The sequence below is a fragment of the Schistocerca piceifrons genome, chromosome 4, assembly GCF_021461385.2.
Source record: "Schistocerca piceifrons isolate TAMUIC-IGC-003096 chromosome 4, iqSchPice1.1, whole genome shotgun sequence".
NCBI classification, from domain to species: Eukaryota; Metazoa; Arthropoda; class Insecta; order Orthoptera; family Acrididae; genus Schistocerca; species Schistocerca piceifrons.
This window is the reverse complement of record NC_060141.1, coordinates 747754701-747782010: the sequence shown is the minus strand read 5'-3', so window position 1 is coordinate 747782010 and position 27310 is coordinate 747754701. Positions and strand designations below refer to the sequence as shown.

The window sequence follows — 27310 nt, the reverse complement described above, 5'->3', positions numbered from 1 at the left end:
TGACGCGGTTTCAGCCAATCCACTAACTGCGGACTGCGGCAAACGCAGGGGAATGTGATGGCCATACTTTCCTTTATACAGAGCTTTAGTGTATCCACCTTTCGCCTTTATGACTGCTTGACGACTCCTGGAGACACTTTCAGTGAGGTGTCTCAATGTCTGCGAGGAATGGCGGCGCATCCTCCCTCAAGAACCGACGCCAGAGGAGGCACTGATCTTGCATGGTGGGGTCTGGCGTGAAGTCGACGTTCCACTGGGTACACCATGTAACGTTCCCTGGCAGCACACACACTGTTAATAAACTGAAATGACGTTTAATTGTACTATGTACGCCGCTATGAAGCAATTCGTATGTACTGTAATTGTTTAACAAAAAATATTATTTAATTTTGTATAAAGGACGTTGGTTATTATTGTAATATTTTCTGTAATAATATTCTCGATGTATTTATGATTGTACTATTTCTATACTCATAATGTAATTACGAAATATGTTAATATCTGCGATGAAAAAAATGTAAAATATAGCCACAGAGGAAAATAATGTTGTAAGATTACAAAGAGATATTAATAATCAGCAATAGTATAAATAGCACTACATAATGTGCATTCTTTGTCGTCTTCCTCGAGAGCATTATTTGCATGGGTAGACTTCTTTTGTCTGTATCTGTCTTTAGCCGCCATTAGAGAAGAAATTATAAAGGTGTGTAATTTAAATTATTGTTGTAGTCTAAATACATTATAATTTATCAAAATTATGTATTACTAATGTAAATTAGCTTGCCCATGTCATCTATAATATCTCTTTAAAGAATTTTCAGCACTTTCAGCGATTATCGTTGGTGATGCGACCGAACGATTTGCAGCGGCGGCACATTTAAAAAATTGTTCCGCTATAAAATTAACCAAACCCGTAAATCGGGAGCAGGTAAAATTAGCAGTGAATTACGAAATATTTTTCTTTTACAGCGATCCTGAGGCTGACTGAATTTATTCAAAGGGTTCAAATGGCTCTGAGCACTATGGGACTCAACTGCTGAGGTCATTAGTCCCCGAGAACTTAGAACTAGTTAAACCTAACTAACCTAAGGACACCACAAACATCCATTCCCGAGGCAGGATTCGAACCTGCGACCGTAGCGGTCTTGCGGTTCCAGACTGCAGCGCCTTTAACCGCACGGCCACTTCGGCCGGCTGACTGAATTTATTACTGGTTTTACATTTGTGCATTCATAGGCGGATACTTAACGTTGAAGTCGTTAATCTGTTGGTTCTTTCAATTTCTAAAGCAAATGACTTAAACGTATAGTGAAGTGTGTTTTGTCAATGATAATTAAACGTTCAGGTCGGCTTGGCAATATTTAACCATTTTATGCTAACAGAGACAGTCTTGTGTTCCATAGCTAACGCCGGGAAAGAATTCATTAAATATTTAAAAACCCACTGCATTTAGAAAATGTGTGCCAAGACCGAAATACGTAAAAAATTTAATTTAAATAATTTTCAAAGTCATAAATGTTATTAATCAGTTAGTTTAAATTTATCAGCATGAGAGGGTTGCTAAAGTTCACGTAATTTTAAATGTGCTTAATTCCGTCTAAATGAATTTTTATTACCACACGTAAAAAAAGGGTTCTACAACAAAGTTCGTACTGAAAGAGTAAATAAAAAAAATATTTAAAGCCATTTCTTGCCCATTTTCATCCATTCATTTTATATATATATATATTTTCATTAAAACCAGTCCGTTTCAGTAACGTTATTGCCCACGTCAGTAACTACCGACCTATTTCACTGCTGACATCATTTTGCAAAATTTTTGAGAAGGTGATGTATTCTACAATAGTATGTCGCCTTGGCAACAATAATATTCTCAACAAATCTCAGTTTGAGTTTCACAAGGGTTACTCTACTGAGAATGCCATTTACACGTTCACACCCCAGATATTACAAGCATTAAATAACAAAATAGCAAAATGGCTCTGAGCACTATGGGACTTAACTTCTGAGGTCATCAGTCCCCTAGAACTTAGAACTACTTAAACCTAACTAACCTAAGGACATCACACACATCCATGCCCGGGGCAGGATTCGAACCTGCGACCGTAGCGGTCACGCGGTTTCAGACTGTAGCGCCTAGAACCGCTCGGCCACTGCGGCCAGCTAACAAAATAGCACCGGTAGGTATTTTCTGTGACCTATCCAAGGCATTTGACTGTGTGAATCATAGTATACTCCTAGATAAATTGATGTTTTGTGGGACTGATTGCATAGCCAACCAATGGATCATGTCATATGTAACCAAAAGAATGCAGATATTTGTACTTAGTAGTAATTGAATCAACAGAATCCAAGAACATAATTCTGACTGGGGAGAAATCACGTAGGGGTTTTCCCAACGCTCAATCTTAGGTCCACTTCCGTTTCTCGTGTATGTAAATGATGTACCGCCTAATGTACAACAAGCAGAATGGGTTCTTTTTGGAGATGATAGCAGTATTGTAATCACTCCCAGTATACATACAGAAACGGAAGGAATGGTGAACAAAGTTCTCAAAAGTATCATTGTCTGGTTTTCTGCGGATGGTCACACCCTGAATTTGACAAAGACTCGTCATATTCAGCTCTGCACCTGTAAGGGTACTGCACCAGTGATAAGTGCAACACATCGTGATGAAACAATACATAGGGTGGAAACTTCAAAATACTTAGGTGTCCATATTGATGAGAATTTAAATTGGAAAAAAGACATTTTGGAACTCCTAAAACAACTTAGTCCAGGCCCATTTGCACTCAGAATCATAGAAAATTTTGGGGAGAGAGAAATCAGTAAGTTGGCGTATTTTGCTTATTTTCATTCAGTAATGTCGTATGAAGTAGTGGTCTTGGGTAACTCATCTTTAAGAAAGAAGGTCTCTATTGCCCAAAAACGTGCTGTATGAATAATATGTGGTGCTCAAACGCGGTCATCTTGTAGACATCTGTTTAAGGAGTTGGGCATTCTGACTACTGCTTCACAGTATATTTGTTACCTCATGAAGTCTGTTGTAAATAATCCACTACAGTTCGAAAGGAACAATGAGGTATATAATTACAACACTAGAAGAAAAAATAACATTCCTTACCCAACATTAAGGTTGTTTGTAGCACAGAAAGGGGTGCACAACGCTGCAACAAAAACTTTTGACCACTTACCCAGTGGTGTAAAATGTCTAGTAGACAGCAAGGTAAGACTTGAAAATAAATTAAAAAAGTTTCTCCTTGACAACTACTCCTATTCCGCAGAAGAATTGCTATGTTTGTAATGTGGAAAATGTGGTGGGTAGGAATCGCTAACTCAATCTCTATGTCTTGTTTTCATTTTGGGAAAAAGAAAAAGAATTATATGGTGATGTTTAGAGTACAAATAGATGTACATATTAATTTGCAATAGAATGTAAAATTACTCGTTCCACGTCATGATGATTTATCGTGCAAAATGATCTGTGGAACATGATAGTAACTGACTGACTAACAGAACATTCACTCTCAGATGCGTGGCCATTGCACTAGACGGGCTGCTGGCGGCACTGTGGAACTCACGAGTCGTTCCTTCCGCTGATTAATGCGACTTTTTACAACCAGCCTTCCCAGTGCTGGACGGTCCCTGTCCGTCAGTATACGTACAAGTCTGCCCGGTCTCGATTTAGCTGCGGTCGTTTCTTCGCGTTTCCACTCCAGAGCCACATCGGCAGCCGTCGACTTGGGCTGCTGTAGAAATGGTGGAACGTCCCTGATGGATTCGATTCTCAGGTGACATCCAGTGACTAGCGAGCGACCTCTCCTAGCCGACCTGTTGCTTCCCTGTTTCCCTGCTGACAGTGCAGTATTCCCAGCCTCGTTCTACTCTGGCGGGTCCACCAATGGTGACGTTTAGTGGTGAATTCCGCATTACAAAAGGGAGCCTGCACACATTCTATCAGGCAGTGAACATGTGCTGCCGGCCGAGGTGGCCGAGCGGTTCTAGGCGCTTCAGTCTTGAACCGCACGACCGCTACGGTCGCAGGTTCGAATCTTGCCTCGGACATGGATGTGTGTGATGTTCTTAGGTTAGTTAGGTTTAAGTAGTTCTAAGTTATAGGGGACTGATGACCTCAGATGTTAAGTCCCATAGTGCTCAGAGCCACTTGAACATGTGCGCTCTCTCTGTGCATACCTTCTCGTTCTCCCTCTGTCTCACTCTACCTCGTTCTCTTTCAACCCTCTTTCCATCTCTCTCTCTCTCTCTCTCTCTCTCTTTCTCTCTCTCTCTCTCTCTCTCTCTCTTTCCCACCAATATTTTTTTTATACATTCTTTAGACACTTTGCTTGGTTCGGTCTACAGAAACTATTGAGCCGTGTGCGGCCCACATTGATGCCGTTCATAGCTTGGCATAGTGGCGTCTCGTTTTCTTAGTGTGTTCACTGGCGCCACTACGTTTGCTCGCCTTGTCTGTCCGTGAATGGCAGCAGCAGCGCTTATCAATAGCGCATAGTGTGTTACCATCTTTGGAGCGGCCTCTAGTATTTCCGGGTCGTGGTGTGTCGAGCTAGTTGAGTCGGGACGGAGCAGCAATGAGGTCCGGACAGCCAGTACCCGCCCGACCACTGGCGACCCACATGCTCTGTCCGACAGAAGGATGTGAAGATGGCATCTGTTCTCTCAAACATGTCCGAAAGAACGGTTAACCGGCTGATGATCTTCTTCACTGCAGATGCACACGAATTGCCTGAACTCTTGCAGGACTCTGTAGATTGTCTGTCGCGAGGAACGGGTGTAATGGCAGGGACACTACGAATGTAGTGTGTGGACTATAAGTTGAGAATATGGGTCTCACGGGGAGCGTGCCGGCGATAAATCCCTGCAGTCGCGTTATTCTCTGTGCCCTCGGTGGCTCAGATGGATAGAACGTCTGCCATGTAAGCAGGAGATCCCAGGCTCGAGTCCTGGTCAGGGCACACATTTTCAGCTGTCCCTGTTGATATATATCAATGCCCATCAGCAGCTAATGGTATTGATTTAATTATAAATCCATTCTAGAGAGCTGCACGGTCACCAATGGCATCTGTTCTTTCGGACAAGTCCGAAAGAACAGATGCCATCTTCATATCGTTAAGGCTAACTGGCTGATGACCTTTTTCAGTGCGGATGCACACGAATTGCCTGAACTCTTACAAGACTTGTTGGATTGTATGCCGCAAGTAATGGGTATAGTAGCAGGGACACTACGAATGTAGTGTATGGTCTATGAGTTGAGAATGTGGGTCTCACGAGGAGCATGCCGGCGATAAATCCCTGCAGTCGCGCTATCCTCTGTGCCCTCGGTGGCTCAGGTGGATAGAGCATCTGCCATGTAAGCAGGAGATCCTGGGTTCGAGTCCCCGTCGGGGCACACATTTTCAACTGTCCCCGTTGATAAATATCAACGCCCATCAGCAGCTAATCGTATTGCTTTAATTGTAATCTCATGACAGAAGGATGTTGACGCGAGAGTGCACGACCACGTCAAGGACCAGATTCAGCGAGTTTTAGTTGAATGGACCGTGATATACGAGTAGTGCAACTTTCACGTGTGTGTGTGTGTGTGTGTCCGCGCATTGAAGTGACCTCATGGCAATAAATTGTCAGTCGACGATTTATAGTGGGATCTTTCCCGTGCCTGACCTCAGTGGGGACGACCGTTGGTTGATCGTTCGGTCGGTCGTCACAGCGGACGACGTGGATTTGGTCTTCCAATGGCTTCGGCTTCTCTGTGTTTGTGTCGACTTATAATTCGTCTGTGATGTTTCACAGTGACTGGTTTTAGTACTGTGCGCTGTTGGTGGAACTGTTTTCCCGGATACGTGTGTATCTTGTGGTTTTGAATGAGCAGTTGTTTTAATGCTGTCTGTGTATTGGATTCGGTGGGCGTTGCGAACAGACATCAGTTCGGTTGGGGTGCAACAGCGAGCAGCTCCGCGCAGTGTGCGGGCAAGCCGGAACGACTGGCGACGTGCTGCCACTGCCGGATCGAGGAGGGGTAGCTGCGAGAGCGACAACTTCATTGCACACCGAACCCTGGATGTTCAGTTGAGTGAAGAGTTAACTGCTAACGCAACCTGGGATCTCGCCTTTGGTCAGCAGGTTGTTGCTTCCAGCCACTGCGCCTGGTGGCAACGAGTGAAGTTTCTGGAGGTGGTGAAATATTGCAGCTGTCTTTCTCTATTTGTTATTCATCATTGAATTTAGTATTATTCTTACTAGTGAAGTGCAACCAGCGATATTTTCTGCCTTGTGGCCGCCAACGCCCCAGTTACCTACCCTGGAGGTTAGCGTACTTTTCTGGCAGTGTACCTTTCCTTGTCGTGTTGATGCTGTCCGACACGGCATGTAGTCCGACAGCCTATTGTGCAAATTTTTTGGGAGGTCTACCTCGGTTCTAGTGTTTCCTTCGGCCCTGGTCTGTCTCTTCGCCTTTGCCTAAAAATAATCCACTGTTATACCGGTGATTGGACGTTAGGCGGATTGGTTGGTCGGTCGACCGGCGCTTAAGCTGCCCCTAGTTTGAGTTGCGATTCTGTTACGTGAGTACAACTCTTGGCTGCCTGTCTCACCTTACCTTATGTTTGAGTTATCTTCCCAGGCCGACCCTTGGAACACTTGCTGAGAACCACTTGTCCTGATTCCTTAGATTGTGATGATTGTTTTAAGGATATTTGTAATTTTCTAATTATTGTTGGTGTGGCCTTCAGCCGAGCAATAATTTAACTTCTTTCGTGATAAGGCCTTCAGCCGTGTTACAGTAAGTTTTTTTTTTAAGCAAACTTGTTTTAAAAGCAAGGCATTTATTTTAAAGGTGCTATTTGGAATTGTTTTCCTGACTTCTAATTCAGGCCTTCAGTCATTTGTTATTTGAAGTTGTTTGTGGCCTTCAGCCGAGTAATAATTTCACTTGTTTTATAACAAGGGCTTCAGCCATGTTACAGTTTGTTTTAAAACGAAGTATTCATATTAATATGTGCTACTTGGAATTGCTCTTCTGACTTCTAATTCAGGCCTTCAGCCGTTTGTGATTTGAAGTTGTGTGTGGTCTTCAGCTGAGTAATAATTTCACTTCTTTCATAATAAGGCCTTCAGCCGTGTTACCATAAGTTTTTTTTCTTTTTAAAGCAAACTTGTTTTAAAAGTAAAGTATCTGTTGAAATGTGTGCTATTTGGAATTGTTCTTCTGACTTCTAATTCAGGCCTTCAGTCATTTGTTATCTGACAAACAATGTTTCAGACATTTTCACTTGTTGTAATTATTTAAATTGGTATTATCAATTACCTCTACTGTATAATTTTTTGTTCATCTAGAGGGTTGGATCCCCTCCTTCGAAGGCAACAGATTCCAGAGCCTGGGCTACCCTCAGGGTGAAATCTACATTTTCAATGAGCTTGTTGCTGTTGCTGTTAGTGTGTCTGTCTGTCGGTCTGTCTGCCTGTGTGTTTCCTCTGCCATCGCCGCCGCCGCCTGCTGCTGTTGTCGTCTGTCCAACTTGTGTGCCTGCCTGCTCGTCACCTTTCAGGGCTCGGCGCCGCCTGCTGTCCGTCTGTCGCCGTCCATCGTCGCTGCTGCCCCTGGCCATCCTTGTTATACCTCGCCACCCCTTTCCCCACTCACCCATTCCCCCACCTCCTCCCCTGCTGTGTACCCCCACCTCTACACCCTTCCTCCAGCCTCCACACCCTCAACAGCTCCCACTCCTGCTGCCGCTCTCATGTATGCCTCCGTCGACGTCTCTGCTGCCACCCCTCAGGTGGTTGGCTTCCCCTTTCTCATCCCCTCCCATCACTTCACCATTGCATCTCCCACATGCATCATGTCACGCTGGGCCACCATCGAGACCACTGAACCAGCTGCTTCTCCCGGTACCTCCACCATGCCACTGGGATCTGCCACCCGCCACCTCACTCTCCTCTCCATCCCGCTCCCCTCCTCTCAGTCGACAGGCTCCAAAAAACCCTAAAAGCGCGTCATTGCCGACTCTGCTCCCACCACTTCCCACAAAAAGTCACCACCTCCTCCCCCTCCTCTGGTTGTCTCCATGGACACCACCCCTCCTCCAGCCACCCATGCCCCAGCCCCCACCCTCCACACCTTTGCCCTGTCAACCCCTCACCATGGAGATACGAAATTATCTACCTGGTGCTCCTATCGCCCAACTGATTCCCTGCAGCGACTCAGTCCTTATCAAGTCCCCATCCCCCTCCTTTCACACGGACCTCCTCCGTAAACTACCACGTGTTATGTTTGGCCCCCATGTGTCCCTGACACCCTTCCTCTCCTTGTCAGCCCCCCACCTACACCACTGTTATCACTAAGCTCAGCCCAGTGATCACGGCAGATGAGGTGTTGACGGAACTGAACTCCCACCCAGACCTGGGAATCCGCTCTGCCCGCCATATCCACAATTCCTCCGGTCCCACCTACTTCATGCAGGTCTTTTTGGAGTTCACCCCCTCCACTGACCATATCCTTACCCAGGGTGCTCTGATTTACCACCATCGCCACCCTGTTGAATCCTCCAAATCCCCTCCCCAATCATACCACTGCCAGCGATGCCTCATGTACAATGATCACCTGACCCCCAACTGCAAAACCCCCCACCTGTCCCCATTGCAAGGCCTCCCACTTTCTTAAGAACTGTCCCAACCTCGCTGCTCCTCCTTCCTGTAACACCTGCAACAGCCCCCATCCCACCTATTCCCACAGGTGTAAAGCTAAACCCCCTCCTGCCACCCCCAAGGTTACAGTCCCTGTCCATCCCATTGATCCCCCCCATCCACTCCAACAATTCACTCCCTCTACCCCCCACAGCTGATTACATCATCTGGTTTCTTACCGTTGTCCTCCAAAACATTCACCCTTTTCAAAGACCCCACAACTTCCAACAGATGTCCATTGCCGTGCGCTCCATCTTCCACCTGAACACCTTTGCCACTTACTCACACAACCAAGCCCACTTCACCTTCACCTGCCTCGACACCATAGTTTAAGACTGTTGCCTTCCCTCTCTTCCCCCCCCCCCCTCTCTTCCAGTCAGGGCATGGCACGTGTGTCGCATCCTCTTCCAGAAAATCCGCTCCAACAAATACCTACCCATAAACACCCTCTCCCACCACCAGGTCGACACCTTCCTCTTGAATGAAACCTTTCTCCAGCCCTGCCATTCTATCTGAACCTCTCCCTATATCCTCCATCACACTGATGCTCCTGGTCCTCGAGCCCAGGGTGGAGCCGCGATTGGCCACGTTAAGCATATTCCCATATGACTACCACCCCTCCTCAATGACCCCACCAAACACCTTATCCTGAGCGTCTTTTTCCCCTCCCTCACCATTACCTGTGCCACCATCTATGTTCCATCCACTGCTTCTCTTCATTATGACTTCATCTCCCACATTCACCGCACCTTCTCCAACTGTGTGATTGGCACCGACATCAACATCCATAGCCGCTCCCCTGCTGCCCTTCAGCAGTGGCATCAGTTTCTCTCCATAATCCAAGGTGACCTTGTCCCCCTTCCTCAGCACACCCATCCCAAAAGTGACACCACCTCCGATGTTCTCGTTGCCTTCACGAACCTCCTTGGGTGTATCACCATTGACATCCTTGACCCCACAGGTAGCGACCATCTCCCCGTCCTCCTCACCGTCACGTCTGCTCACCACCTGCCTCTGGCTCCTCACCCTGCAACCGCTCCCAAGGTCGTCCATGACTACCATTATGCCAACTGGGATGCCTACCGGGAATCCATTGCCACCCAGGTGAAAAGCCACCCTCTTACCTATCACCATCCTGATGACATCAACCATGCCTCTTCCTTTCTTCAGAAAGTTATTACTGATGCCATGGAGGCCCATGTTCCTAATAAAACCATCCACACCCACCATCACACTCTCCCTCCATTGGCTGTCCTCCTCCTCCATGAATCCCACCACATCTATTGCTCCTTCCTGTGCACTCATGATGGGGATACACTCCAACACCACCGGAAAATACAGCGACACATACGGAACCTTATTACAGCAAAGAAATGCCAGGACTGGCGCCAGACCTGCACACGACTCAATGCCACCCTCCCTATCAACTCCTCCAAGTACTGGTCCACCTTCCATCGCCTTACTGGTTCCCATTCTGCACCCTATTACCCCCTTCTCCATAACGACCACCCTCTTCCTGACACCCTCAGTAAGGCCAAACACTTTGCTTCCCATCTTCCAGAGGTCTTATCCTTCCCTGATGATCCCCACTTTGATTATTCTCTTTTCCCAAGCATCATGGAATGCGCCGATACCTCAATCGCTCCACTTGCTCCTAGTCTCCAGTATTTGGGGCAGTTTCCCCCTCCAACATTAATACTCCAATCACAGCACAAGAAATTAAACTTATCATCCGGTCCAAATGCAACACTGCCCCTGGTCACGACTGTGTCACCCACCACCACCTTAGAGAAAGCCCCTTCACCTTCCTGACAGTCCTTGCCCATCTCTGTAATGTCATCCTCTCTACGGGCTTCTACCCCAACCTGTGGAAGACTTCCTGCGTCCTCTTATTCCTCAAACAAAACAATACCACTTCCATCACCACTTCCTATCGTCCCATCTGCCTCACCTCCATCTTCAGTAAGGTCTACGAATCCATCCTCTCCCATCGTATCCATCAGCACCTTAATCAACAACACTTCCTCCACATTGTCCACTGTGGCTTCCGACCCTCCTTTTCTGGTGAGGACCAACTCCTTAACCTCGTTCACCCTCCAGCTTAACTCTCCACCATTTTTGTTTCTCTCGATCTCCAAAATGCCTATGACCATGTATGGCATCCTGGTCTCCTCTTTAAACTCCAAACCTACGTCCTGCCTGCCAAGTTTGTCCATCTGGTGCTTCCTTCCTCTCGCGTCGTCCTTCCTATGTCACCCTCTACAACACCAACTCCCTATCTTTTATCCCACTGCTGGCATCCCCCAGGGCTCCGTCCTCTCCCCTCTCCTTTATCTCTTGTACACAGCTGATATGTCCAAGCCACCACCACCCGTCCACCTTCTCCAATATGCTGATGACACCGCCTTCCTGGCTCTTGACCAGTTCAACACTTGGTGTAACCAGTGGTCCCTTCGTCTCAAACCCTCCAAAACCCAGGCAATCATCATAGGCCACACCACCCGCTCCTTCTGTCTCCATGATTTCTACCTCACCCTTTATGATTGTCCCATCCAGCTCACTTCCACCCTGAGGTACCTTGGCCTCACCCTTGACTGTCACCTCAACTGGACTCCTCACCTCCTGACCATCCAGCAGAAAGCCCATTCCCACCTCCACCTCCTGAAACTCCCGTCTGGGGAGCTCATCCTTCCACCATCCACACCTACTAATCCCTCATCTGTCCTATTCCGTTATGCCAGTGTTGCCTGGATCTCTGCCCCCTTCCGCTTTTACAAGGTCCTTCAAGTCCTTGAACGTCACGCCTTGCTTTCCATATCCACCTTCCTTCCCCCACATGGCTCCTGTACGACCTCATCCTCTTCCCCCACCTCCTCTTTTTCCTCCAACATCTCCGCATCCTTTACACTGTCTGCAGGCTCGATTCCCCCCCACCCCCTGGGTTCCTCCTTACTCTCCACCACCCACCCGTTTCCATGCCTCTATCGCTGTATCCCTCCCTCCCTCCCTCTCTCCACCTCTGCACCCTCCATCTCCTTCATCAGGGCAATTTTCAGCACCTCCCCCTCCCAGATGTTGAACTTCTCTGTGACATATGCCCTTCCTTCTAACTGTAACCTTACCTTGCTCCCTCCCCTCCCCAGGGCCCTTCTTTTCCTCTCCCCTCCTCCTCCCAGAGCGGATTTTCCTCTTTCCCCCCTGAGTCCCAGCATCCCCTCCTCAACTGTGTCCCTCCCACGTCCTCCCTTCCCCAGCCCTCTCTGACTCGCCCCCACCCATCTCCTCCCCTCTCCCCCCTCCCTCCCTCATCTCCAGTCGCCTGGCAGATTCTGAGTTTTGCTCATTGTCATAACTGTGCTACATCAGTGTTGTGTTTGGTGCTGTTCTGCTGTGTGTCGCGAGCTGTGATTTTAATTGTGTGCTGGACTAGAACAGATTGTTACTGTCAGTGATCATTATGTGCTATGCCGTCCCTCAACACTTTTATGCTGCAGCCATATTGTGGCTTGTGTTCTTTTAATTGTACCAGTGTGTGGTTTTTTTGTGATCAATACTTTTGAAGGTTTTTGTCTCCATTTTTCAGAGGCCCCCTTTTTGTCTGTTCTCGTCCATTATGTTCCCCCTTTTTTTTATTTTTTTGTCCGTCATATTTTCTCCTTTGTCATTTTCAATGTCTTCTGTTGTATCTTTATTGTCTTTTGGCTGAAGAGCAGCGCATATGATGCTGCCAACCCGCCCCTATGGTGAATTGAAATTCAATAAAGAAAAAAAAGAAAAATTTTTTGTAATGTGATATATTCCTTATTGCTTGTATTTTACATTACTTTTGTATTTTACATAGAGGGCGATTACTGCACCGTGGTGCCGCCTCAGGTGGTCTTGTTGTAGTGTTGACCTATTATGTGTTACTTCATAATAGAAATCTGCCAAGGACAGTACTTCTACTTATGGCATGTATCGGTTAGAAAAATGGTATGCTATGACTTTGAATTTTAATTTCAGACATCTGTATATGTTGTAATTGATGTAACTATGTTTTATTGACAATTTTTTCGTTTGTTAAAGCAGCTGTTTATGGCCTGTCTCTTATATTTGTTTTAGGACCGATGATGACTGATATCAGTCGAAATAGATTTGCAACAAGATAAATAAATTATGTTTCTGCAACTGGTTACTACGGTCGCTGCACAGAGAGGGAACCTTATGGAGCCCAACAAAACATTTAATACTTGTTTTCAACCCACTTAATTTGAACATAAAATTAGTTTACTGTTAAAACTATACTTTTAGTAACCTGCGATTTTTTCATTTCCTGCAACGCAGAAGTTATTAATGCTACAGAATACACGAATGGGATCTTTCTTGTGGGATATTTAATGCGGTTTAATTCTCTACTACGAACCATTTTCGCTACAAGTCGTGTTTTTGAGTTATTGAAGAAGAACATAGGAATCTGTAAACTCCCCCTCAACCCAACCCTCACATCCGATCGTCAGGATTTTTGGTATATTTTTCATGGCATTTCTACCTACCGTTGCACAAAGATTTGTGACTATACGAATTTTTTTCATCCAGTCGATATTCTTCGGTCTTCATTCACCCAGTTGAATTCAAAAAGGTTCCAGTCGGTGCAAAATGTCGTGACCAGCCTTGACACTTCCGACAAAGGACTCTGGTAATACGCCTGGTTTAAATCAAGGATGGTAAAGACGGTTGTGCCAGAAAACCAGGTAAAACAATTGTGTAAGTCAGGCAGTGGCACCGACTCCAGGACTATCTTCTTATTAAGATGACGATAGTCAATGACAACCCAAAAATCTTTACCCTGTTCTTTCGGAACCAAAAATACTGAGGCACTATACGGCGAGGTGGATGGCCTAATTACCCCTTCCTGGAGCATCTTATTAATTTTTTGCTTTAGTATCACCATCTTCGGGGGTGAAAATCTATACGGCGCCTAGCGCACAGGAACACTATCAGTCAAAATTATCTCTTACTCCAGCAGTTTCGTCTCGCCTAACCGCTCGGACAACACTTCAGGATAGCGTTCTAGGACCTCTTTTAACCCGCACACTTGCTCGGTGGAAAGATTACCCATCTCCACCTGTACTTTTTTTTGGTCATCAGTCTACTGACTGGTTTGATGCGGCCCGCCATGAATTTCTTTCCTGTGCTAACCTCTTCATCTCAGAGTAGCACTTGCAACCTACGTCCTCAATTATTTGCGTGACGTATTCCAATCTCTGTCTTCCTCTACAGTTTTTGCCCTCTACAGCTCCCTCTAGTAGCATGGAAGTCATTCCATCATGTCTTAGCAGATGTCCTATCATCCTGTCCCTTCTCCTTATCAGTGTTTTCCACATATTCCTTTCCTCTCCGATTCTGCGTAGAACCTCCTCATTCTTTACCTTATCAGTCCACCTAATTTTCAACATTCGTCTATAGCACCACATCTCAAATGCTTCGATTCTCTTCTGTTCCGGTTTTCCCACAGTCCATGTTTCACTACCATACAATGCTGTACTCCAGACGTACATCCTCAGAAATTTCTTCCTCAAATTAAGGCCGGTATTTGATATTAGTAGACTTCTCTTGGCCAGAAATGCCTTTTTTGCCATAGTGAGTCTGCTTTTGATGTCCTCCTTGCTCCGTCCGTCATTGGTTATTTTACTGCCTAGGTAGCGGAATTCCTTAACTTCACTGACTTCGTGACCATCACTCCTGATGTTAAGTTTCTCGCTGTTCTCATTTCTACTACCTCTCATTCCCTTCGTCTTTCTCCGATTTACTCTCAAACCATACTGTGTACTCATTAGCCTGTTCATTCCGTTCAGCAGATCATTTAATTCTTCTTCACTTTCACTCAGGATAGCAATGTCATCAGCGAATCGTATCATTGATATCCTTTCACCTTGTATTTTAATTCCACTCCTGAACCTTTCTTTTATTTCCATCATTGCTTCCTCGATGTACAGATTGAAGAGTAGGGGTGAAAGGCTACAGCCTTGTCTTACACCCTTCTTAATTCCAGGGCAGGTACGTCCCCTCATGATGGGCAACTTCCTGCAAGAGCAAAACATATTAGTGAACATGAACAAACACTCGTGTCACAAGATTAAAGATACACAAATGATTAACATAAGTGTTGAATAAGAATGGCTAGTAATAATCAGTAAAACAACTTACAGAAATGCTAATATTAACAAAGTGGCCTCACTTAACTTTAGAGAAGAGCGTTAAGGCCCACAGTAGTATTTGGAAGCAATAACGCTACAGACGGCAGGCAATCAGAGCGTTCACTCCCCACGGCTTGTGCACAGGCTCACAAGCAGGCGGTATATCTTTATATACAGTCCGACCTGTCTCACAATGCGCGGTCCTGACAAGAATCCATAACGGCACCGACGCCAGGAAACGAGCAGACTTAACAAATGGCCTGCAGCACCAATAGATTGCAATGAAAACAAGGTCAAATCACAGTCACACTGGAATATACAGGGTGATTCAAAAAGAATACCACAACTTTAAAAATGTGTATTTAATGAAAGAAACATAATATAACCTTCTTTTATACATCATTACAAAGAGTATTTAAAAAGGTTTTTTTTCACTCAAAAACAAGTTCAGAGATGTTCAATATGGCCCCCTCCAGACACACGAGCAATATCAACCCGATACTCCAACTCGTTCCACACTTTCTGTAGCATATCAGGCGTAACAGTTTGGATAGCTGCTGTTATTTCTCGTTTCAAATCATCAATGGTGGCTGGGAGAGGTGGCTGAAACACCATATCCTTAACATACCCCCATAAGAAAAAATCGCAGGGGGTAAGATCAGCGCTTCTTGGAGGCCAGTGATGAAGTGCTCTGTCACGGGCTGTCTGGTGGCCAATCCATCACCTCGGGTAGTTGACGTTCAGGTAGTTACGGACAGATAAGTGCCAATGTGGTGGTGCTCCATCCTGCTGAAATATGAATTGTTGTGCTTCTTGTTCGAGCTGAGGGAACAGCCAATTCTCTAACATCTCCAGATACTGTAGTCCAGTTACAGTAGCACCTTCGAAGAAAAAGGGACCAAAAACTTTATTGGCTGAAATGGCACAGAAAACGTTCCCCTTAGGCGAGTCACGTTCATACTGAGTTGTTTCCCGCGGATTCTCAGTGCACGCTGAACAACTGTCATCGATTCACTTCTGTCGTACTCAATAACACAAAAAGCTTTCTGTTCAGCGGTCGCCATCTTAGCATCAACTGACGCTGACGCCTAGTCAACAGCGCCTCAAGCGAACAAATGTACAACTAAATGAAACTTTATAGCTCCCTTAATTCACCGACAGATAGTGCTTAGCTCTGCCTTTTGTCGTTGCAGAGTTTTAAATTTCTAAAGTTGTGGTATTCTTTTTGAATCAGCCTGTATAATAAGCATGCCCCCAAATTCGTATGGAGCAATACTCCAACAGTACCTGTCTGCCAGTAAATTAGCAGGAAACTTAGAGATCACTTACAGTTGCCTTAAGGCACTTTCAACATTAAATAAACATACCAGATCCTGCTGTGAAAAATGATTAAACCATAAACTCTATGGCAGCCGGGAGCGTACACAAGGGCAACCAGTCCCCAAGTGGTGAATATGTCCTAAAACAAGTTAAAACTTGCACAAAAACCACTTAAAACACACACTCCACAAATGATGAGAAACGAAATGAGGATTATCAGCCTCCTTAAAATGGCCACTGTGGAACCAAGTTCAGAACCATCTCCAGTAGCTACCCATGCCACAATAAGTTTCAACAATCTTCTTAGTTAAACACAGAATATCCTGGAGCTTGCAAAGTACAAGCTGGGAAGCTGTTCAGTGTGAGACGATGAACCCACCACAATTTTACATGTCAAGGCGCCCAATCGTCGGCACCGTACATCCAACGCGACAAAAGACAAGGACGGCGAGTACGGCGAGGCCCATGCACCACAGTTAGGGACGCCGGCTTGTTTTCAACACAAGTCAGCTCGACAAACGCCAACCGGAGACTCCTCCGTCACACGTTCATTTGGAAAACCTGCCGGGGGGATCAGTCAAAGATAGCGAGACAGCCGAATATCGATGTCAGCGATGCAAGTAGAACACCCTAGCGCCAGTACTTAATGCCCATATAGTGCACTAAACATTTATTTTTATCTTCAGATATTCCTCCTTCAGTGCTTTATGAATCACTTCACTCATTTCTGGAATTGTTTTGGTTAATATGCACTGTGGCATTCGAGAGCTATACAGTATAGTAAGTTAGAGTAGCTCTTTCCTGTAGCAAGAAATCGCAGTGTTTTGATGAACCTCTCTTCTGCACATAGGGCATTAGTCAAGTGAGTATTCTGGATTATTAGGAGCCGCTTTACTGAGCAAATACTGAAATGCACTCTCTTCCATTGGTGAGTAATTTATACAGTATGTATTAGACAATGTTTATTTCATTGCCTCCGCTAACACTGTCCCACAGGCGTATCAAATGCATCACCCCAGCCTCAGCTTTCCCAACATCTGCAGAGGCCCAGACATTTGTATTTTCTCCCTCTGGAGTAGAAGTAGGACACCCAAGTGTTATCCAACTTGAGATATTTCGTCATAAGTCAAGAAATGCACTGCAGCAAAGTACTGTTCTAGACTTGCACATGATCAGTCACATTCCAACAGATGAATTCACACACATGCTGGAATATAGACTGTGGGTGTCCCACTCTACAAGTGCCACCAATTCCTTAATGAAAAATATTTATGTTGTCTACCAGCAACACAATTAATGGTGAGAAAGATGCAGTTACATTTCTAATCATTAATTAAACCACAAAGTGACTACAACACAATTTCACGGCTTTACAGTACACTGTTAATCATAGACAGAAATGAGATGCCACATTTATCAATCCAATTCATTTCCCACCAACACTACATAACTCACTGACAACGTCACATTTAGAAATTAAGCACTTTTCAGCCACTCTTTACAGAGCCGTATTTTCCATGAAATCCCCCTTAATTACTGCAGATAAATACTCATTTAATAAATTGAAAATGTCTCCACTATATGAATACTTTCTCACTGTGGGTGTTTTGTCAATTCACATAGGAGAACTAGACAGTATATCTGCTTGTAGACACCACCAGCTCCGCTCCCGTCTACAATGATGATGATGACCCTGAAACATTAATCATCATCATCATCACCACCACAACCTAAGTTTCTTTAAACGCGCGCTGTAAGCAGACTACTCGTCCAAATCTTAGCTGTTGTTGCTCTAACAATACAAATTAACTAATTTTAAAACCGTAGCAATGACAGGATTCCAACGTGCCTAACCTGATCATGCACACTGCAGAGCTTCAACTTTTCAGTGCCAGTTTTTCAAGGAGAAGACGGCACGCTAGATGTCTCGGAGTAACTTCTCAGCTGAGTGTGCGATTTTGTCGGGCCGTACTTTGTCCTCACATAATTAAATCCAACGTGCGTTTTGCTTTCTTTTTTCCTTCCTCCGGCATGTTTTATAGCGTAAGTGGAAGCAGTTATGAATGAATATTCTAAGATATTACAAACAAGATTCTAAAATTACTATTCATTCTTTGACATGTAAAATTGTGGGCGTGAATTGTCGAATGATGCATTACTAGACGACAAAGCCCTGCTCTATGAAAAATGTGATGAAACAGCATACGCAAGAATTTGCCAGTAGAGAGAAGCAGCGGAACCGAAGAGAATTAATCTTCTGAGAGGAAATTTCTATTTTACGCGGAACAATTACGGACTCGAGATATTGTTATTCAGGCGATATTGTTGTTTATTTCTAGGGTAGTGTCGGACTTTTAGAAATATAAATATTGTAAAAAAAAAGAAAAAAGAAAAAAAAAGGACTGAAAAGCATGGAATCAGAACAGGAAGCTAAAGGGTAAGGCGTTCTCAAAACATGAAAATTATATTCTAGGTTTATTGCGTTTGCTGACAAGTGAAGTTTTGAATCAGCGATATTTATAGTGAAATGAAACGTGTGTGGGGCTGGGGCTTCCTGTCGGATAGACAGGTCGCGTGAGTAAACGTTAAAACCTGTGAAGATCCCAGCGAGGATCCCCCCCACTCTACCTCCCTGCGACACTCACCCCACCCCATATAGATCGCTCCACCCCATCCCCATACCTCGCTCACGAACGGGACCTCACCCCACCGCCTATAGTTCCCCCACAACGGAAGACTGGAAACAGTACCTGCATTTGCGGAGTGCACGTGCTATTTTGGTTTTTGCGTCGCTTGTTTTTAAATCAATGTGAGTGCGGAGTGCACGTGGTATTTTCGTTTGTTTTTAAATCATTGTGAGTGCGGAGTGCGCGTAGTATATTCGTTTGTTTTTAAATCATTGTGAGTGCGGAGTGCGCGTGGTATATTCGTTTGTTTTTAAATCATTGTGAGTGCGGGGTGCGCGTGGTATATTCGTTTGTTTTTAAATCGTTGGGAGTGCGGACTGCGCGTGGTATTTCGTGCTTTCTTTATTTTCATTGTGAGTGCGGAGTGCGCGTGGTATTTTAGTTTGTTTTTAAATCATTGAGTGTGGAGTGCCCGTGGTATTTTTTTTGTGCGTCTTTTTTTTTTTTTACTGATTGTGATTACAGTGTAGCGATTGTGTTACGAAAATGAGTGCTTTTAAATGCGAAGTGTGTGGGCAAGAGTATAATTACAGAAAGAATCTCAGTCAGCATGTTTTCAAAAACCATCAACAGGAGCTGCCTGTTGCCACTAAAGCTACTGTAGCTTCTTATCAGTGCTACGTGTGTGACAGAAATTTTTTCTCTTGAAAATAATTTGTGTCGCCACCAACGAAATATTCATGGTTGGCAGGAAGGGGGTTGTTCTTCAAGTGTACATCGTGCCCATTCGAAAGTAGTTCGAAACGGGGTTGGATAGATCATTTACAAACTGCTCATCAAATTCAAGTTAATTCTGAAGATCTGCAGTTCTCAAATGAAGATGAGTTTTTACAGTGGAAAGAAGACACTGAACACACGACACATTCAAAGTTTATTAAAATGCATGGGTCTACTCCCAGCTAGCACTCAAGCTTATTTCAAGGTGGATATTGAGTTTAGGTTCAGTTGAAAACTCAAGATTGAAAAGTCAACCTGTTACACAGTTTATTTCAAGATGGATATTGAGTTTAGGTTCAGCTGAAAATTCAAGATTGAAAAATCAACCTGTTACACAGTTTACATCAAGCTGTAAAAATTTAGCTTGAATTAAAATAATTTTCCCAAGCTTGAAATAAACTGTAATTTCCCTGGAAGGCTGTACAGCAGATGCGCGTGCAGCATAGCTTCCACGGAACGTCCACGGGAAGCGCCACAAGCGTTTATAAGCCTTGCACTGACTCTGCTAGTTTTACGGCATTTTACCTTTGTGACGCACGTTAATGATTGTTGACTGTTGTGAAGTTTGTTTTATACTGGAAAATAGTTCAGTAAGTGTGTGGCGTCTCCTGCCTTACTGCTACATTGGATCTGAAGAGGATATATAGTGTATTACAGGTACGTTGGTGCATTTTTTCTATTGATACGTTAATATTACAAATGTTAAATCTTATTACATAACGTAAAGAAATATCGTATTCTTTTACATAGAAAAATTGAGCCTGGATGAAAGTGAAATGGATTACCAGCTAAGAATACATATTACAAGTTGTTCAGCAAAAAGAGGTTATTTTAAACTAGCTCTCTAGTAAGTGGCACCAATAAATTAAAACTTAATGTTATTTTACCTTTTTAAAATCTCACCTTTTTATATATATCACCCTATTACATTTGTTTTCTTGTAAGTACTTGCATGTGTCACACCATGAATGAATACTCAATGACGTTTATACTAGTTAATGATTCTTACTACACCAGTGAGTTTGAAGTTATTTTGCTAATCTGGGCCATAAATTATATTTAGGTTGATCAGTTTCAACTTTCTACATTTTTTATGTTTAGGTATGGCTAACATTTTCTTTTACCATTATACTGGCAGAAATCAGCGATATTTGATCCTGCTCTGGTCTGTGTGCTGGGGCAGGAGGGGCTTCAGAATAATTAAATTTTAAAATAAAACAATTGTAAACACTTTGAAAATAAAAAAATTTAAACATACATGTCTTGATAATTTTTTTCACACCATTTCCATTCTGATATTTATTTAATTAAGTAGGTTCAATAAATTATGATTAATACTTATATAGCTTAAAACAAGCTGTAAATACCAGGCTGTATTCCACATGTGTATATACAGCTGGAGCCAAACTTGATAAGTCAAGCTTGAAATATAGCTTGAACTCTGCCAACTTTGATGTTTGTTTCAAACTTGAATCCAACTAACAGGCACGAATATTCCAGCTTTGATCAAGCTTATATACTTGAACTTTACATCTGGAAACAAGTTTGAAACCGGCTTACTGTGCTATCTGGGCTAGCTCTACACATTATTATGGCTGCCATCGGTCAGGTAACTTTATCTCCAAAGGTAAAGGCAAAAGACATCTTAAATTGACAGTCAGCAACAAAATGAATGGAAAGTGCCCTGCAGAGATGAAAGTAACTGTACACAAAGGAGGAACATACCAAGTAAGTTTTGTGTATCCCTATGCTGGTCACAAACAAGATTTAAGGCACCTGCCCGAGTCAATAAGGGCGGGAAACCTTAGCAATAGATATTGCAATGGGACTTCCGTATGACAAAGTTCTAGATAACGTACGGACAAGTTTGCAGGATTCGGACTTGCAGAGAATCCATTTGACTACCAAGCAAGACTTATATAACATTGCAGCAAGCCATAACCTCTCCTCCAAGTTGGTCAGACATAAAAATGATGCAATCAGTGTCAAAGCTTGGGTAAAAGAAATGAACGAAAGTGAGAATCCATGTGTGTTATTCTATAAATCACAAGACTCGACTAGTAAACATCAAGAACTGAGGAGTGAGGATTTCGTATTAGTGATAATGAACAGAGCACAACGCGAAATGTTATCAAAATATTTAGAAGACTGTATCTGTATTGATGGAACCCATGAGCTTAAGGGGTATGATTTCGAAGTGACCATTCTCTTAGTACTGGATGATCTCAGGCAGGGATTCCCATGTGCTTTTCTAATTTCGAACAGGAAGGGCGCCGATGTTTTAAGTATATTTTTACAGTATGTAAAATCACAGGTTGGACCAATTTGCCCCAATGTATTCATGTCTGATTTGGCAGTCATGCAGTATTGCATGGAACAGGACAATGGGTGCTCCTAAGATGAGACTATTGTACCTGGCATGTGGACAGAGCATGAAAAACTAATATCAAGTGGAGAATTGGAGATCTGGATAAAAGAAATTGTGTGTATCAGCTCATTAAATCAGTGTCAATGCTGAGAAATGTATGTTCCAGGAATGACTGCAAAAAGCACTGCAGAAGCTCAGTAGTGACCGACACACATCAGAATTTGCTTCATACTTAAAGACACACTATGAGGGAAATGTGGAGTGTTGTGCCTACTGTCATGTATGCTGGTCTCAGTACCAACAAGCATGTGGAAAGTATGCATAGGACGTTAAAGGAGATACATGGTAATGCAAGGCAGATAAAACGACTGGAGAAAGGCATATCTACACTAATGTCCCTCTTTATTTATTTATTTTATTTTGATCCAACATCAACTGATTACAAAAAAAGGTTGTTTTTTTTTTTGTTCCAGTCTTCTGGATAAGTCAGAGCCTTACTTACTAAGGTTACATATTATTGGCTGGCACTTTTATCTACACAACTTTTTCTAAATTTAGTTGAGAGAACAGAGTTACATATATGGACTATACATAAAAAAATTGTTATTGCCATACTTAGATTAAGGAATCTACAGTTTGTAACATAGTATTCATATCTGACATTCAAATATTTACAGTTTGTGACACAGTCTAAGACCTGAGATTACATATATTTTTAGATAGATGGTCTTCCGTCATATGAGTGTACTAAATCTAGAAACTCATCTATTGAATATACAGGATTGTTTAGGAGCCATAATTTTAATTTCATTTTTAGTTTTGTAATGGGCAATTTGGAGATATTAGGATGGAAGCAATTCAGTAGATTTATGCCTGCATAGTGAGGGCTTTTCTCATAAAGTGTTGTTCTATGAGAGATGATGTGGGGTCTCTCTCTACCTCTAGTGTTGTGATTGTGTATTTCTTTATTAAGTGTTTTGTTACTGTTTACTGCCATAATGATTATCTTCAGCACATACAGGTTATGAACAGTTAGTATTTTAAATTCTTTAAACAAATTTCTGCAGGACTCCCTGGCACATTTCTTTCCCATAATACTAAGTGCCTTCTTTTGTAAGGTAAGTACACTTTTCATATTACCTTTACTGCTGGATCCCCATACCTCTATCCCATAACTTAGATGGGATTCAAATAGTGCAAAATATATTTGCCTCAGAGTGGTGATGTTGCAAAAAGGTGTTAGTTTTCTTAGGACATATATGGTAGTACATAGCTTTTTGCAAATATAATTCACATGATCAGACCAGTTTAACTCTGCATCTAGTGTCAGGCCAAGAAATTTGGTCGAGTATTGTTTTTTAATGTATTCATCACCCATTAAGATTTGGTTTTCATGAGTTTTTTGCCTCCCAAGATCAAATTCAATATAGACAGATTTATTTGTGTTTAATTTTAGTTTGTTTTCATTAAAATACAATGAATTAAGCCTGCTGCAGTATTGGATTCCACTTCGAGCTGTGAATAGCTTGGATTGCTGCATATTAATGTGGTATCATCTGCATATAAGATAGCTCTTGCATGGTTTGTTATGGACTGAATATCATTTACATAGATAATAAAAAGAAGTGGTCCTAATATTGACCCCTGTGGGATACCAAAATTTATGTCAGTGGTGTTTGGTTTGTATGTTCCCTCTGCAGTGCTAATAGACACAAACTGCTTCCTATTTGTCAAGTAGGACCTCATCAGATTATGGGCTGTGCCTCGAATGCTATAGTTCCACAGTTTGTCCAGCAATATGGTCGTATCAACACAGTCTAATGCTTTTTGTAAGTCTAGAAAGACGGCACATACATGTTCTTTATTATCTATTGCTTGAGTGACACCTTCGATTATGTTGGATGCTGCTGTAATGGTGGATGACCCCTTGACAAACCCATACTGCCCCTTAGAAATCACTTTTTTGCATACCAGGAAGTTCCAGATTCTTGGGTATATTACTTTCTCAAAGATTTTGGATATTATTGGAAGAACAGAAATGGGTCGAAAGTTTTCTACTAAATTCCTGTTTCCTTTCTTGAAAATAGGCATAACTCAGGCAATTTTCAACTCATCTGGAAGTATACCATCTTCCATACGAGAATTGATAACTGTTGATAAAGGTGATACAATTTTATGTATACATTTCTTAAGAGTGTTCAGACTAAGACCATCATATCCTACTGCATGGGAATTCTTTAAGCTACTCACTATTTTAGTTATTTCTTCTTTACTTGTTGGCATCAAAAATATACTTCCTGACACTGGTGTTCCTCTGAACATGTATTTATGATTTTTAAGCTGATTGTTTATGTTGGAGCCAACAGAAGCAAAGTAATTGTTAAATAGATCTGCTATCTTATTCTGATCAGTTTCTATTGTGCCCTTTATCAGCAAGTGATTTTCAGTTGTATGGTTCCCAGATTTACCTATTTCTCTATTTACTAGTGACCATGATGTTTTGGAGATATTATTTCAGTTATGAATGACACTTTCAAAATGTTTCTGTTTTTCTGAAATTAGGAGGTCTACATAGTATTTCTGATACTTTTTGAACTCTTCTTTCAATTTTTTATTGCTCAAGTCATTTAACATAGCATACTCATACCATCTTAGTTTTTCTCTAGCCTCAGTGACTGAACTTGATATCCAGTTTCGGGTTACAGCATGTGACTGAATTCTCTTTTTTATTAATGGGCAGGCTTGGTTAAGAATGTAGAATAGTTCACTTGAGAATTTGCCATAACTATGGAGTGTCGTTAGAACACTGTTCCAATCCACATTCCTTAGCATATTATTCAACTGAGTTATATTTTGGTTTGTATTCATCCTAATATATCTATAGCAACTGTGTGTAGGAACCTTTTTTATGTGCACACATAGTTCTACAGCATGGTGGTCTGACAAACACTTATAATAACAGAAGATGTAAGATCATAAAGATGAATACCAGTGATTACGTTATCTATTGCAGACTCGCATGTTTCAGTCTCCCTGGTTGGAGTGTTTATCAGGTATCTTACATTATATTCAAGCAGAGTATTCTTGAATAGTCTAGTGTTTAACTTATTTGCTAAAACATTTATGTTGAAATCTCCTGTAATTACTAACTTGTTCAGGTGTGATATAAAAACATTCTCTATCATGTCACAAAACATTCTCTATCATGTCACAAAACATTGTTAAGAAAACTTCGAAGTTTCCACCTGGTGGTCTATATAAACATATAACATAAATTTCATCATTTGGTATCTTTATACGTGCTGCACATAATTCAATTGTTCCTTCTAATGAATATTTACTTACATTTACAGAATTAAAATCAAATGTGCTCTTTACATACATTGATACACCCCCACCTCTGATAGTAGAACTGCAAAACTTATTAGCTGGTACCATGTTTAGAGGTTTTTAAAGTTCTAATTTGGCATCAGATAGCCAGTGTTCACTAATACCAAGCACATCAGTCATAGTTTCATTTACAAACACATCTAATTGTTCATATTTCTTACTCAAGCCCTGTACATTCTGGTGGATTATTTTAAAGTTGTAAATACCTTGTTGTAGATTTCTCTACTTTACTGACTTAAATAAGGTCAAATCTCTGTTTCTCTTGTGGGCTTCCTCCTCTTTCTGGTTTCCACTAAAAAATCATTTAGATGGGATGGAGGCACTGGCTTCCGTCTGCTGTCTGAAGTTTTTTTAGTTGACAGTACTGGTTCTGATAATGTTGGAGTTGATTCTGCTGCTATTGTGGATGGTTCTGCTGTTGCTAATGATGGTTCTGTTGCTTTTGCTGTTGATTTCCCTGCTGGTATTAGGGCTGGTTCTGCAGTTGATGGAGATGTTACTGCATTTGTTGTTGTTAGTGTAACCGTTCTTGATGCTTTTACTACTTTTGGCGGAGTTGGTCCAGCTGCCATTGATTGTTGCTGTTGCTGGTAGCAGAGGTGGCTCTGCTGTTGATGTAGCTGCTGTTGCTGCTTTTGTTGTTGTTGCTGTGATTGTTTCTGATGCTTTTAGCATGTTTTGAGGAAATACTTCTGCTGGTGCTTGCTTTAAAACTGTTGGAGCTAATGGTAATGACATGCTGTCACTATGTTTGTTCAGTCTCTCTAACATTTCACTGATTTTCCCACACAAAAGTTTCTTGCCCTTTTTGTTCAGATGCATCCCATGTTTCGTGAAGCAGTCTCTCTTAAGAGAATCTGTACAAAGAAAGTTTGTATTTGGATACGTTTTGCATATTTCCTGAAATTGTTAGTTACAGCCAAGGTGTTTGACTGGCTTATAGCAAATGTGAAAGGGAAGGTTACAAGCAAAGTTCAAGACATTCGTAATAAGAACAAAACTAGTTTGTTAATAGACAAGGACCTCATCACTGAGGTAGATGGTGGTTGGGAAGTGTCATCCACATCATCTTCAGAAGTGTACATTGTTAAAGATAAGAGTCAACTGTGAGTGCAAATTAAAATGTAGTGATTGCAATGTGTGCATACATAGGTATTACTGTACATGTATGGATTACAGCATTAAATTCAATATGTGTAAGCACATTCACACTCTTTGCCGAGATGACAGTGTCGGTGAAAATCCCCTGCAAAGTCCAGAGGTACTGGGTACTGATATTGATGTTGAAGCTACCAGTGAGAGAGCAGCAATATTAGCCGAAGTAAGCACAAAATCTGTTTCAAAGACACCGAAATCCTTGTTAGAAGGGATACAGAAGCTTATTTCAGTGTTTTCCAATATTGTCAGTGTAATGACAGAGACTGAACTGCAGTTGGCCAAAAAACTGTGTTATCCTTAAAGGCAAATGTAGGAGCTGTTCGAACCCGAAACGGTTATTTCAGACAAACAGATAAGGGCCAGAAAAGAAAGCTAATGCCACAGAGGAGGCTATTTTCCACTAAGAAGAAATCAGCATGTAATATTTTTCAACTTATTGAGTAGATATGTATGTGTTGAACCTTGGCAGAGTAAAATGTAATTCATGGTTAATATACGAATTTGTGTTCAGTACCTGTCAACTTTGTGTGAATTATAATTTGAAATTTATATGCAGAGCTCGACATGAATCATGATGTTCCTGTGGAGCATAGTCGTGCCATGCCAGATGTACAGCACACAAAACAGGTAAAACTTGATGGGATCCATCATTCCAAATATGTGTGGTACTTCTCTAATGTCCTCACACAAAATAAACATGTCACATTAAGTAAAATTTAGAATTCTGCTGTTCAGTAGCAATGCAGTGTGTTTGGATTCTGATGCAATAGTTACTTGCAGTACAGTATAT

General features: G+C 42.4%; 1 protein-coding gene and 1 non-coding gene across 2 annotated transcripts in view; one reads left to right on the top strand and one right to left on the bottom strand.

Annotated features, from left to right (window-relative positions):
* Positions 1-27310, bottom strand: part of LOC124796145 (glucose dehydrogenase [FAD, quinone]-like) — a 92233-nt gene that overhangs the window by 46699 nt on the left and 18224 nt on the right. Inside the window, exon 2 of the mRNA XM_047260237.1 lies at positions 25728-26027. Within this exon, the coding sequence (XP_047116193.1) occupies positions 25728-26027 (300 nt within the window). The remainder of the gene's footprint in view (positions 1-25727; positions 26028-27310) is intronic.
* Positions 5337-5411, top strand: Trnat-ugu. Its single transcript has one exon. It is a non-coding gene; the product is annotated as a tRNA-Thr (tRNA).